We start from the raw sequence: 14,854 nt of genomic DNA on the forward strand, positions 1-14,854 counted from the left end.
GAGTGCTAGCCAGAGGGCTCGCAGGTGAGAAGTTAAGCCAGTTCCCTCCTCTTGAGTGGGTCCCTCCCAATGGAACAGGAGACCATTTTTCCACTGCTAGGAAAAGCAAGAAATGAAGGACCATACCATATGGGACTGTACTCACCTGCTACAAGTAGCACAGGGTCAGAGAGGACTAGTTGACTAGTTTAACCATAGTTCTTTGTCCTTAATGGTGTGCTGGCAAGCTTTTTAAGAGCTAGCTCTACATCACACACACACACACACACACACACACACACACACACACACACACGAAAGAGAAACTCTCTCTCATACAGAAACACCCATTCTCTCTGTGTGTCTCTGTCTCTCTTTCTGTCTCTCTGTTTCTGTCTCTGTCTCTCTCTCTTCCCACCCCCCCTTCTCACACACCCTAGTTTACAGCATTCATACATTTCCATGCTGTAAATCTCCCAACACAGCTAGCTTCAAACACCAACATGAGACCGCCAAATGATCTGGGGAAACGGTCCTGTAGCACACCATAGTATGGGATGTCTACCAGGAAGCTGCCGTGCCCATAAATAACTTCAGGATAGGGGAAACTTAGGGGGAAGTGGCAAGTTTTGAGAGTTCGTTCCAGTTGTTTTCAGTATAATATATTGAGCTGCAAGGTTATATAATTTAATTTTTCATAATGGCTGTGTTTAACAACTGAACTGCAAAATTCTGGAAAAACGTAATTAGCAGTCCTGTCAGCCTACTAGTCAGAAAAAACAGGCTTCAGCACTTCAGCACTGATGATTCTGCTCTCCCTCCCTCCTCCCCTCCATCCTAGCTTCTGTCCCTTCGGCGCCTCCTCTTCCTCCCCTCTCTTTCATGGTTCTCCTGGAATTCGGTGTGGGAAGATGGGTGTGGTGAGTGTGGAAATCTCTCTGCTGTGGATGTGGCTGCTCTGAGTCAGGGACCATAAGGTATAGGGAAAGAGGAGGGAGAAATGCAAATTCAGTGACTGAAGGCTTGCTCTCCGCCCTCCCCCCACCGCGTGTGTGTGTGTGTGTGTGTGTGTGTGTGTGTGTGTGTGTGTGCGTGCGTGTGCGTGTGTGCGTGTTGTGCAATTTTGCAACTGTGGCTCACAGGCTGCCTGGAACATGGCCTATGGATCACTTCCTAGGTGCAGGGAGAGAGTGCTCCCTCAGTGATCCTCCGAGCACTATCTATCTGGGAAGAGTGGACCGGTGGCAGCTAGGTGAAGCGGCCCACAGGGAGCCGTGGCAGGCAAAAATAGGCCTCTGGGAAAAGGCTCAGATTGATGGGGTTCCCGTCCAGGCGGATGTCTTCTAGCTGCCGGCGCTCATGTCTGCGTTCCCTGGTGTCACAGAAGGTGTCGCTTTCCATGGTCTCAATCATGTTGTTCTGCAAGGAACAGCACACACTGAAGGCTCACAGCCTCCTGCGCAGCTGGAGAAGGCTCACAGCCTCCTGTGCAGCTGGAGAAGGCTCACAGCCTCCTGTGCAGCTGGAGAAGGCTCATAACCTCCTGTGCAGCTGGAGAAGCTAACATAGGTAGAGCTGAGGCCACACAGGGTAAGAAGAAGGCACTTGTGGAGAGTGAAGAGGGAGTGCCGACATTAGAAAAGGTAAGAGTAGAAGGAGGAGAGAGAGGAGAGGCCCCAACAGAAGGAGAAGAGACAGGAGGTAGGCAAAGTGAGGGCATGAAAGCAGGTGAAATACCAATGTGTAAGGGAAGGTGATGTTTTAAAAAGGAGTGGAGAACATCATTTCCATGGCTACGCCCTGAATTCCCTGTTATCTGCCGTCCACCCTTCACACTATTTTTGCCCTTGGTCTGATCAAGGCTCCTCACCTGCAGGTGCAGGGAGCGCAAGCTGAGGGGCAAAGGCCCAGGAATGGAATCCAGCAGGTTGTCCGCCAGGTAGAGAAACTGCAGCTTCTCCAGCGCCTATGGGGACACAAAGAATGGGAGACCAGTGGGTCATGTCAGGCTCTTGGCATGAAGAAGTGCCCCAGCAGGCCAGCATCAGGTGGTCCCATTCGTTGGGTGCAGTTGTCTCTGCCTGTTTGTCTCTCTCTGTGTCTGTCAGTGTCTCTGTATCTCTGTGTCTGTCTCTCTCCCTTCCCTAGAATCTTACTTTGTTCCTCAGGTTGACCTGGAATTCTCTATATATCCCAGGCTGGCCTCAGTCTTGTGGTCCTCCTACTTCATCTTCCTGAGTCTTACACCACCAGGCCCAGCTAAAGATGCTGGCTCTTTAAGGAGCTTGCAGATCCTAACTTCATTTGGATGTGGATGCCAAAGGAAAACTAGGAAAGCTGTTTGCATTGAGAGCTGGCAGCCAGGGAACATAAAGGAGCTATTAGAACAGGCTGGGAGGAGCCGACTAAGCCAGGAGCAGGTAAGAAGGACCATGGGACATCTGAGCTCAGCCTCAACTTCTCTGTCACTGGTGAAAAGTCTCCCAGATGCTCCATTCAGAGTGACTATGGAAAGCATGCTCAGAGGGCACCAGTGCGGGAAAACAGAACCCGAGGCGCACAGGCACAGCCGAACAGCACTGTCAGGATCAGAGATCCGAGAGGACCATAGGGAAGAGAAGCCTTCGGGAGCTCAGAGAACAGCGAGGAGCAAGCTACCTCTTCCCAGAGCACCCACTACCTGCAGTTAGTCATCTTGTAATCTGTGCAAACGCTGTGTTCAGTCCTGCAGCGGCTGGGTCAAGTGGGCCTCATCACCCTCGTTTTGTAGCCGAGGAAACAAGATCAGAAGTGACTCACTCACACGTTCAGGTCCTTGGGCTGCAAAGCCCCTGCCTTTTCTGGGCCAAGAAAATAGGGCTGAGTGAAGGCAGAGAAGCAACCTCCTAATATGGAAACGGCCGATGTTTTGAGGGCTGGAACAGCCAGAGACCTCCCTGTACGGATAATCCCAGGACTTCCTGCACAGCTGAGAAAGCTAATGTGTCCAGGTTTTGCATCCCACCCACCAGGGGCACGGATACTGTACTCTGTGCCCTCTGTAGGCCCACAGACGACGGGGAGGGAGAATGACGTTTGTGAAGAAGAGCAGTGGCTCAGGAGCACACAGCTCTTGGTGAGCGTGGTGGTAATGCACTGTCATTTCTGTACTCAGGGAGCTGAGGTAGGAGAAAAATGAGTTTGAGGGCATCCTGGACTACAAAGTAAGACTCTTGTTCACACACACACACACTATATGGTAATTTTTTTTACTATTTATCTATTTGATGTTTCTAAATATGAATTTGCTTGTAAAGATGAGCCTGCACAGTTGAGCATTGCTTAATTCAAGGACAGGGATGAATTCTGAGAAATGTGTCATCGTGAAATTACTTACACAAACCAAGAGGGCTAGATGACTCTGTCTTAGGGGCTACAAAGTCACAGATGACTCTCTCTTAGGGGGCCGCCACCATGCATGCAGTCCAGTAGTGATAGAAATGTTGTCTTATGGTTTGGCTGTACTTGAAAGAGACAGAGAGGCTGCACACGAGCACCTGGTCTTTGAAGGCCCTTCCCTGGTGCTGAAGCCAGCACGTTGGGACGAATCAGTCTTGTCTATTCTCCCATTGTCTTCAGTGGAGGATATCCTGGGTTCTGGCCAGCTCTGTTCCTTGGGTAGCTCTACAGGATCATATTTGTGTCAAGTGACTCGAATCTGGCCAGTAACCCATTGTGGTGGTTTGAATAAAAATGGCCTGCATAGGCCCATAGGGAACGATGCTATTAGAAGGTGTGGCCTTGCTGGAGGAAGTGTGTCACTGTGGGCTTTGAGGTTTCAGAAACTCAAGCTAGGCCTAATGGCTCACTCTCTCTTCTTGTCGCCTGCCAATCTGGATGTAGGACTCTTAGCTCCTTCTCCAGGACCATGTCTGCCTGCATGCCACCCTGCTTCCTGCTATGACAATAATGGACTAGACATCTGACCTGTCATCGAGCCCCAATCAAATATTTTCCTTTGTAAGAATTGCTGTAGTCATAGTGTCTCTTCACAGCAATAGAAACCCTAACTAAGACACTCATCAAATTGTGTGTCTTGTGAATCTGACCATAGAGAGACATTGGCCATTTAGTGGCAGATTTCAAAGCCATTAAGATGGTTTGTAGAAGAAGTTGGAGTCAGAGTGAGCTCCACAGACAAAAAGGAATTTTCAAGGACAGAGTGGATGAGCTGGTCTGGGGAGCTGGTACAAAGAGGAGCAGATGCGTAGATAAAGGCCAAAGCTAGAGCATTGTCCTCACAGACCGAGGGGGGTGGCCTGCACTGGCTTCTAGTGTTCTGCCCCCATGAACAGGATTCTGGGTTTCCTATTTGCAGAGGATGCAGATGCTACCAAGATGGCAGGATGTAAAACTCCCTTTTCTAGAGAATGTTTAATAAGCCATACATGGAAAAAGAAGAAAAGTGGAATTGATTTTTAGCTCTAGACAAGAGTTGAACACGAACAGCTGTGAGGTCAGGGTACGTGGGTAGGGTGCACTGACGGTGGACCGATGTCCCGACTCACCACGAAGGCCTCAGGCTGTATCCCTGAGCTCTGCAGCCGATTCAGGCGGACGTCCAGGAACTCGATGCCACTGGGCAGCACAGGCAGGGCTGCCAGCTGGTTCTCTGGAAGGATCAGATCTTGAAGGGCAGGTAGTAGACGGAGGGCATCGTTGTGGATGGAGGAGATGGAGTTGCCAGAGAGGTCGAGCCTTCTCAGTTTTGCTGGTGGATGTTGGGAGAGAACACAGGGCGAACCTGGAGCATACATCCCTCCTGTCCCCGTGTGGGTTGTACTTGTCTCTGTAACTTGGCCCATTCTTTGCAAGGGAGTTCTAACTAGCTCACCTCCTGCACCAAGTCCGGAACCACAAGAAACAAGCCCAAATCAGATCTCCTTTAAAAACCGTGGCACTCCTCTAGAGCTTTCTCAAGAGTTTTGGTTCTATGGTAGTTAACCCACCTTAAAAGAGTTGTCCCCACCCCTTAACTCCCATCCCCACCTGCAAGGACATATAAATAATCAACAAGTTCAGGAAATGCTGTATTTACCTCTCCGCCCCCAACCCCCACCCCTGCACAACTGACTTTACATGGAGGACACAGAGGACTCAAAAGACTATCAGCAATTCATTCGAGTTAGATGCTGGAGGCAAACTCCTGCCTCCCACCTCAAACAGAGAATATGGTAGGAAGTAGCAAAACAAAGAAAGAGCAAAAAAGCTCTTTAAAGGCTTCAGGGCCATATAGAGAAGAGGCTTAGGGGAGTCTGTCCCAGAGACCAACAACACTGGAACATTTGGGAAATGTTGCCTTGAGCAGGCCTTCCTTTTCCTGTGCCCCAGCTCCTTCATGAGAAGAACTGGCTACTTCTGCCATTTTTAAAAATCTTAAAGGAAAGGAACTGGAAGGATTGGGGCTTCTGTCCCTTTGACAGCTGCGAGCTCGTGTCTGTACCCTGTCAGTCCTCTCTGCCTCGCCCCCGTCACCTTGTCTCGAAGCATAACTCACTCAGCCCTTTGAAGTCTCCAGCCTGGATGTGGCTGATGTGGTTGAAGCGAGCATACAGGTAGGTGGTCATCTGGGGAAGAGGAGGAATGTCCTCCAGGTCCGCATCATCACAGTACACAGAGGAGCCAAGGCACACACAGATCAAACAGGTAGGCAGGCCTGGCCAAGCAGAAGACAGAACAGAGGGACATCTCTGGTCAGACTCTCTTCAAGCCTCTGGGGCCAGTGGTCTTTGCTGCAGTGGATGTCTAAGCCATGGGCATCTGTGGCCTTTAGACTGATGGTCCCTCACCCCCCCCCCCCAGAATCACACAGCACAATACTCATAGTTGCTCTCAGTCTGTCACTTAGCCCTGGCTTAAAAGAGGACCCACTTAACTATCACTCAATGCAAGGCTCATTGGTGCTTTCATCAAACCCTGATCCTTTGTAAGTTCTGAGTTTATGTGGCTCTTTCTAGGACCTCTGTCTGTCTCTTTTCCAGAGGACCCTTCTCTAGTGTCAAAAGGTACAGTGGAATTGGAAAAAGCCAGAATTATATGGAGTAGTCAATGATTGCTTCTTCTGTCTTAGGAAGAGGAATTGGCTATGTTGTATGTAGATTCAGGAAGCATAGCAGAGCTAAGGTAGAACGGACCATGCCTGCTTAGCATCTGTTTCCTCTTGGGATGTCATCAGTAACAGCCCTTGCCTCTTCTATGTTCCTGGTGCTCTCTCTGCACCCAACAGTCAACAAATTCAGACAGCTGACTGATGTTAGTGTCCCTTGCTATCACAAGATCTCAGAGATTCCTGAGAGGGAGGCTTTGTAGCCAAAAGGCACCGGAAGAAAGTTCACAACTCAGAAATGGAGCAGCAGAAGGGACCAGTGAGGGCAGGGGACAGAGGCTCTGTGCCCTTCTTCTCCCAAGGCTAACTAAGAAAGGCAGGTCCGGCTGAGACCCTTTATGGTCTCTTCATGTCTGAGACTGTAGCCATGAGAATGGACTTCCCATAGGCATCCCCATCTCAGTACCCCACGTCCATGCGGGCGAATATCCTAGAGGAGAACGGGACACCGAGCACCAGTGAGTCCAGAATAAGTTCCATTCCTCCTGTGTCCCAGGCTTTGGTCAGAGTCAGGGATGCAGCACCCCAGTCCCCAGGAAGCTGCTGGGGTTGGGGTTGAGGGCTGCTAACAAAGGTGAACTTGAGACTGAAGCCAGTGTCTCTGCTTCATTTGCTCTGATGCCAAGTGACAGCCACAGTTATTTATTCTCCTCTTCAGGCTTTTAATCATCTCTAATCTAATTACCACTCAAACTGTTCCCCAAGTGATGCTGTTAATTAAGGTAGGGTGGCTTCGCTAGGGTGTAGGAGTTCTTGCTTGCTTTGCATCCCACTCAATTTGTGCATAATATTTATACAAAAGTATCAGGGACAGCCGGCCACTCCCCTTTATGGTGGCGGTGCTTGGCTTCACCATGACAACCTCCCCTTCTTTTCCTGCCCTCAGAGGCCAACCCAGACCCAAGACCCACTGGCCTTAGCCCTCACCACACCCCATTTTAGAACTCCCTGGTGCTAGCTTGAGGTTGCTAGGCCTATGAATACTGTGACCTTCTGATTGCATGCACTTACCAGGACTGCTCTGGGAGTTCAGCAGGCCAGTGGTGGTAGGTCCAGCCACTGTGAGGTTTGGTGACAATGTCCTTGGAGCCACGGTGCTAGTGGGACTAGTTCTTGTTGGAAGAGTCGGACTGCTTGCTTTGACCTGGAGATACAGCACAAAGCACACCACAGACCAGTCTATGCCTGAGAAGGGCTTAAGTGTGGACCCTGTAAACCTCAGTGACCAAGTTCAAACTCGTGCCGGGGAATAAGTGGAGGGAGGGAGATAAAAAGAAGAAGCAAGGAAGGGACTTTAGAGAGCACAGCATCGAGCGCCTCCATACACAGATGAGGACACTGAGGTCAAGAGACGGAAGGGTGAGGGTCAGGGGCTCAGAAGGTCCCAACACAGAACTGAAGTCCAGATCTCTGCTCATCCAGGGCGGTGTTCATTCCTTCCTTCTTCTTCGTGTTTAGGTTGGCACTATCCCCTTTCTCTACCCAGACCCTGGTCACATCCCGAAAGGGCAGAGGCTTCTGGGCTTCTAGACCATGCTGCACATGGTCAATCTCTGCAATGGACAGGAGACCTGGGGAGGACTTCAGACTGGAAGACAGACTATGAATTGACAAGCTAGCACTTCCCATTTTTTAAGGAGGACATGGAGACACTGCTGACCCTCACCCCATGATATAGCTCATGGGGAGGACCCCACAAGGACTCCTTCTGGGAGTGGTCCTACCAAATGTGCCACATAGAGTAAGACATTGGTGGTTAAGTGTCCTCTCTCGTAGTGGTCTGTAAGTGACAAGTTCCTTGGGAGGGATAAGAATTTGTACCTTACGCCTGGGAAGGTAGCACGGTTGTAAAACAGTTGCTTTGCAAGAGGAGAGAATGAGCCTGAGCCCCAGAACTCTCTATAGTTTGCTTTGCCATGATCTTTGATTAGGGCTCACAATCTTGGAGATGGGGAGGCTTGCTGGCCGGCCAGCCTAGCTTACTTGACAGGCTTCAGGCCAGTGAGAGACACTGCCTTAAACAAAATGAGATGGACAGCTCCAGAGAAACACCTAAGGTTGTCTGTCCTCTGGCTTTCCTGAACATGTGCATGTGTAATACACACACACACACACACACACACACACACATACATATGCATGCACACTGGTACTCACTCACTCATGAATTTACATCATATAGCAAAGTGTTGGGTGCTTGAGAGATTTCTATTATAGGGCAGGTGGAAAGGGATCTAGCCCCTAATCTGGTTCCTTCCAGGGATTCCAAATCATCTCTGTTCTCTCACCTCAGGTATCTGGTCCCCATAGTCTGCAAGCTCCTCATAGCTGCTCAGGTCAATGACTTCGCTGTAGTCCTCTATGCTCAGGGTATAGTTCCCCACATGCATGGACGCGTAAGTGTCACCTTCCTCTGGGCTCCTCTCTTCTGTTTCTCTCCCTCCTAGGAAAGAAGCTGTCCCTGCCTCCTGCAGCACCAGGGTCAACAGACTCAGGAAAGCCAGGAACTTCATGAGGTTCTGAGGCAGGGGTAGGAGTGGGAATGGCTGAACCCCTTTGATGTACATCCTGTGGGTAGGCAGTAGAAGGGCCGTTATTTGAGCTTGCGTTGTGGGAATGGCTCACAAAGTTAGCCAGCGTCCAATCGGCATGCTTGCTTACTCTTGCCCTCCAACACACAAGCTCACTCAACATCTTCATCTCACGTTCCTTAAAGTCGGTTGGTCGGGTCTGTATCTGGAGGTATCTTTAGCCATCGCTCCCACTGCAGCTCACGGCGTGGTGATCAATCACTCAGGCTCCTGCGGACAGCTTCCATGGGCTGCCTTACTCATCTCACCACAGACATGCGTACCAGAGTCCCCTGTCCACTCACCCACACAGTGGACACACTGGTGCATTTATACCAATATTCTCTAAGAAACAACCACATAATCGGGAGGGGGGGAACCCCACCTCTAATAAAACAAAAACAAAACCAAAAAAACCCCGAACAAACAAACAAACTGAAAACAATAGCAGCAGCAACAACAAACTAGCTATAGAGAAACTCCATTAAAGAGATCTTTGTTTCCTTTTCGCTTTTGTTTTTGTGACATAGGGTCTCACGTAACCTAGATTGGCCTTGAACCTATGTAGTGGAGAAGGACTTTGAACTTTTGATCCTCCTGCCTCTACCTCCCAACGGCTGGGATCACAGGTGTGTACTATCATGCCTGGTGTATGAAGTGCCGGGTATCTAGCACACAGCTTCAACCGTGTTAGCTCTCTCCCTAGCCCTACTCTAAGGCCACTCATTCCTTCAGTCACTTAAACACCCATGGGCTGTCTAGTAAGTTGTAGTCCATGGACATGCCTCAGGAGGTGCAGAAAGGAATAAGACCCAGCCCTTTGCAGGAGCACCCAGCCAATTTGGAGACAAAGTCTTATAACTTAACATACAATGTAAAAGAAGGATGTTAGTTCATAACATAGACTTAGAATTGCAGCATTTTAGAAACAACAAATTGTAGAAAGCAGAGGGTGGCGGTTATGGAGCGTTTTCCCATCAGAAATCTCGGCAGCTATCTGTATACCTATGTGTTTGCACATGGGTTACTTGAAGGACATGGTGCGCATGAATATGAGCACAGACGCCTGCAGTTCACTCACATCTGTGCAGACAGGTGGAGGGCTGTGTGTGCGGAAGTGTGGAATACGGGAGTGTGGAATACAGAAGTGTGTGCGGCATCATAGCCAGTGTGCAGCTGATTACACAGCCCTCCCAAAGCCACCTGCACAGCTTTCTTCCTAATTTCAGCCGGGCTGAATGCTAAGTCCCCATCAGTACTAAGTGGCTGTATCTCTTTGTTCCCCACTCCCACTCCAAACTGAAATCTATGCTCTTCAAAACTATCCCAAAGGCAGTTTATTGACCTCTCTTGCAGCTTTTCTGATCAGAGCCTTCTACTCTTGCCATCCTCTCTGCCCAGTTCCCGGCCCCGGCCCTGCCTGACTCCATCCTTTTGCTTGCATGCCAATGCGCATGAGGCCTCCAAGCTTGGCCCTTACCTTTTAGATGCTTGGGGTTCCGTCTGGCCCAAGAGCTTCCAGGGAGATAAAGGCTCTGGGAGGAGATGACCAGGGGACAGCTAGACACTCCCTCATCTATTGGCCAGGGAGAGGACAAGCACTTGGCCCAGGGATCCATGTGTCTAATTGGATTGTCCATTCTTTGAAGTGCCCTGCTGTTTCCCTTCCTCTTTCCTCAGGGGTTCCTAATCTCATTTCTTCACTTAATGAGCAGGAATTCTTTGCTTGAGCGCGCGCGTGTACACACACACACCATGGCCTCCGCACCTTCTTCTTTGGTCTTTGAGGGCTGGTCAGTTAGACTGGGAGTTTTCCGGAAGACTGGGCTGAGCTTTCCAGGACGGATGGAGCAAGCTTGCTGTCCCCGTCCCCCGCCCCCACTCCCACCCCCTCAGAAATAATGACAGAATAATGATTGAATCCAAAGAGAAAAAGAGCACCCCCAGCCCCCCCACCCCTAGAGAACACCGAGCATCTTGGTGGTACAGAGGGGGGCGGAAACAGGGAGTGGGGTAGGATCTGAAGACCAACTTCAAGTCCACAAGCAGTGGTCACCATGGACAAGACAGGGAGTTCTCTAACTCCTATAGGAAGAAAGGACAAGGACAGCAGTGGGGCTTTGGCCTACAGACACCAAAGACATTGTCATTGTGCATGGCCTCTGGCCTGGAACCTAACCCTTCTCTTCCCACACTGACTTTCCACTGGCCCTGAATTTCCTTGGGATACGCCCCAGATATCCCCAGACGAGGGTAGGGGCTGGAGGGTGCCATCCTGATTCTGATGTTCAGGTTCTTCTCTGATGCTCTCCACCCCCATCCTCCTTTCCTCTGGCCACACCCTGAATCCCAACTGGGAGCTGTCCCCCCAAGAGCATCATTCAAACTCCTTATTGTAGAGGAGGAGATAGAGGGCAAAAGAGAAGCGATTGGTCCAAGGTCACCCAGGGCCAAGACTAGCACTACATTTTAAGTGTTTTCTGGGTTCACAAGGCTCACCTTCTTACAATCTCATCCCAGGAATCCTGAGAACACAGTGACTCTGCCCTCAGAACAGATGGCCTTAGCAGAATCCTTCCCCAGCTTGCGATGCCAGGTGAGTGGGCAGACCTAAGAGCTAGACCCCAGGAGGACTCCTCAGCTGGGGTGGGAAGGGGATTCCGGCAACCCGAAGAGGCCACCTGCCACAACAAGGCTGTTTTGTCTAGGAGATCCCCCATCTGGGGACTGACAGTTTCAGAAGCTCGGCTGGGTGGAGGGACATAAGAGTCCCAAGCCAAGAGGATGCCCTCGAAGCAGATGGCACATTTGGCTGGCCCTACCCCTTCATTCTGTTCTCCCAGAGACCCCCGGTCCCCACACACAGCCGAGACCGTGTCCCCCTCCCACCTCTACGCCATTTATCCCTGCAAGGAATACAGATGAGACTGTTCATTCATTTCCCCCTGCCACCTGCTCCCACTCTTCTCCCCGCTCTCTGCGACACACCCCCGCCCACACTCCCGCCGCTCCCCTTCCACCCACCCCGCCCCAGTCGCCCCATCTCTCCAGAGCCTCCGCCCCCGCACTCCCAGGCGACTCAGCCAACCCCGCAACGCGCATGCGCCTGCTCCCACGCACTCCCCACCCCCACCCCCCGAGGCAAACTCTGCGTGGCAGGCAGGCTCTCATCCTACACTTTCTCCCAGCTATTATTCCCGCCTTCACAAGCTTGCTTTCGTTCCCATGGATTTCGGGGGGCACTGGTGGATGGGAACGTGGACATCTGCAGGAAGCGGCAGGCGGGCGGGCGCAGTCCCTGATCCGCGAGCCTGGCAAGCGCTGCCCTTTAGCAGGAACAGGAGATGTACTGATGAGCTGGAGGCAACAGGCCATGTGGACACAGAAGTCTGTCCAGCTGACCCTGCTGGTGCCCTGTTGTGAGAGAGGAGGGCAGAAAAGTTCAGAGACCTGCCTGCCTTTTGATATTTGCCGCTGAAAACTGGGAACCCCCATCCACTCCGATATGGGCTAGACCCCAGCCTAGCTAGCTACGGGTTTGTTCCCTCTCTCGCTCCAAGTCATACGCTTTCTCCTCCTCTTATCTGGCAAAACTAGATTCCTCAGAGCCGGCTCACGCGAGACTTCCCAGGCAGAGGAAAAAAAACCGTCCCCTCTGAGTTGCATACAGTTAACATCATTAAAACTAAGAGAAAAGAATTCGTGGACACACCCCACCCTCTTATCAAGTTATTAATTCCCCAATGGCAGGGAGTATGCATCATCCAGCTTTGAATTCTTCACTGTGACCTGCCTGGCACACCGTTGGTCGGTCCTTGGTCAGAAGCCCGCACTTACCAGGCAGGTAGGGCTGGGCGAGGGCATCTGTCAGTTTTCTTCCTACACCAGACAGCCTAGGGTAGGGAGGTAGAGTCTCCTTCTGTAACCAAATCCCCTCAAAAGAGAGCCCTGGTAACCATTGCCTTTTTTGAACTTGTGCATGGCCTGTAGATCTTTCCAGATGATTTGGTCCTTGGCTGTCTCCCCTGGGCACTTCCTGTGCACACAGTATTTCTCCAATTAGTTAGAAAAGATGACTGTGGCTCTTCCTGCAGTGCCCTGGTGCTGCACACTGAGAAACCCTCCAGTTTGATATTGGTGGTTTCAAAGAACATGGCTGCTTTGATTTCAAGCAGAGCTATTAGATTTCTGGACTGACTTTAGGAATACTTATTTTATTTTATTTTTACATGAAGGTTATGAGTTTTGAGGAAATTGTTTAAGAAGAGGTTTTGGGATGTTTCTCTTGGGAGATTTTTTTTCCAGGTTTTTTTTGAGACAAGTTCTTACTATATAGCCTTGGCTGGTCTCAGACTCCTAGAGGGCTGCCTGCCCCTGCCATCTGAGGGCTGGGATGGCAGCCACCACCCCTGGCAGCTAGGAGTTTCTTAATAAGGTATTTGGGGGGGGGGGCTTGAAGCCATGACTCAGAGGTTAAGAGCATTTGTTACTCATTTAGAGGCCTGGGATTTGGTTCTTAGCACCCACACAGAGGCTCTTGGCCATTCATAACTCCAGATCTAGGGGGATCCAGTGCCAACTTCTAACCTCTGTGGGAACCAAGCACGCACGTGGTGCACATAATACATGCAGGTTAAATGCTCACACACACGGATCTAAAAGAACACCTTTTAAGACAGATATTTTCTCTGCTCATCTCAGCGAGCAGTAGGGAAGATGGCTCTAAGTACTGTTAATGACTTTGACTCATTCACATGGTCAGGTTCATGCTGGGTGTTTTCCATATGACTTTATTTCCTCTGCAGTGAAGCTTGTTGAAATGTGGAGCTGTATCAGAGTTTATATGGCCTTTTGGAGAATAGATAAGATGTACAGGGTGAGAGCTCGAGCGCGCGCGCACACACACACACACACACACACACACACACCTGCATGTATAAATGCTAATGCCACTGATTGAATAAACTTGTGTGAGGAGGGGATTTCTAAACCCCAAGGTGACCGGCACTGTGCATGTGTGTTTCCTGTAAAGTCAGTTAAACTCTTGTCCCTCTAGCTGATGGCTGCAGAGAGCAGTGGAGGAAGCTGGCGTGGTCCAGGTTGGATAATGGGATGCTGATGGAGGGATGCCAGTTCCGGTTTGCAGGATCAGTGCCCACCTCTATCCCTAGCAGCCACAGGAGCTATGATCCCCGTGGGCCTCCTGAAAGGGGTGGAGGTTGTCAGAGGTGCAGAAGGGGCTTGTCCAGGCCGTAGCACCGGGTTGCTTTCAGCCATAGTAATACATTGACTTTAAGCAGGAGCCTTGGAGAAACCAGCTGCAACTAGGACGGATGAGGAAGCTGGACAGCAGGGAGAAGAGGCTGTGTGAAGTGAGCGCTATTTTCAATGACGAGAAAGGTGACTGAGAATATAAATGGGGTTTCTGGACTAGAAGACCCAGCCTAATCCAATGTCTTAAAACAGTTGTGTGACACTATCCTTGGGGAGATGAAAAGCCTCCAGAGCCTTCCGCAGCCTAAGGAGGATGGGTCCTGTGCTTCACTCCCTTCTAGAACACTCATTTCCATCTCCTCCTCCTCCATCTCCTCCTCCTCCTCCACCCAGGGAACTGTGGCATGGCAAAGGCAGCCTTCCCTAGGGGGAGGAGAAGGGAAGGGAAAAGCAGGAAACCCAGGTTCTTGGAAACCTGCCAAGCTGCTCACCTGGGCTGGGAAAGGAGGGTGGGTGGGGGAGGGACACTCTGCAGGGAATAAATTACTGCAAAGGGAAGGTGGGTGGGCGATACCACTTGTCCTGCATTAGGTGTGCTCTAGAAGAGGGTGCGTGGACGTGAAACAGGAGCTCTGAGAGGACCTTGGAGGAGCATCTGACCTACTGCCTCAGTTTACAGATGTGGAAGTTGAGAGCAAAAGAGAGCTGACAAGGCCTCTGTCAAACTAGCTTCCCTTAGACTCTCAAAGACTTCCCATTCGCAATCCCTCCTGATGGGAATGAACCCCCAGCCTCTAGGAGACCCAGTAGGAGAAAGCCAGTGACCCCATGGCCCTCTCTTCCCCCTAGAGAATCAGGGAATTGTAATATCACCCCACCAGCCACCAGATGTCGCTGATGAGTCAGCCTTCGTGGTAGAGGCTAATCCCCAGTATGGAAGATGCTT

General features: G+C 50.7%; 2 protein-coding genes across 6 annotated transcripts in view; both read right to left on the reverse strand.

The window, feature by feature from the left end:
• Window positions 1-628: 628 nt before the first annotated feature.
• On the reverse strand, window positions 629-10,755 carry Optc (opticin). The gene is given in 8 exon segments (XM_031341469.1): window positions 629-1,398; window positions 1,850-1,945; window positions 4,527-4,729; window positions 5,516-5,674; window positions 7,136-7,268; window positions 8,413-8,692; window positions 10,175-10,218; window positions 10,220-10,755. Coding segments are annotated over 8 exon segments (1,137 nt in total). The 5' UTR covers window positions 10,271-10,755; the 3' UTR covers window positions 629-1,227.
• Window positions 10,756-13,452: 2,697 nt separating this feature from the next.
• The window catches only part of Prelp (proline and arginine rich end leucine rich repeat protein), a 23,165-nt gene continuing 21,763 nt past the window's right edge, over window positions 13,453-14,854 (reverse strand). For all 5 annotated transcript variants that reach the window (XM_031382924.1, XM_031382943.1, XM_031382933.1 and 2 more), the window contains one exon: window positions 13,453-14,854. This exon is cut by the window's right edge and continues 1,153 nt beyond it. The gene's annotated coding sequence lies outside the window, so the exon portion shown is untranslated.

The sequence above is a fragment of the Mastomys coucha genome, unplaced genomic scaffold (assembly GCF_008632895.1).
Source record: "Mastomys coucha isolate ucsf_1 unplaced genomic scaffold, UCSF_Mcou_1 pScaffold1, whole genome shotgun sequence".
Classification (NCBI taxonomy): Eukaryota; Metazoa; Chordata; class Mammalia; order Rodentia; family Muridae; genus Mastomys; species Mastomys coucha.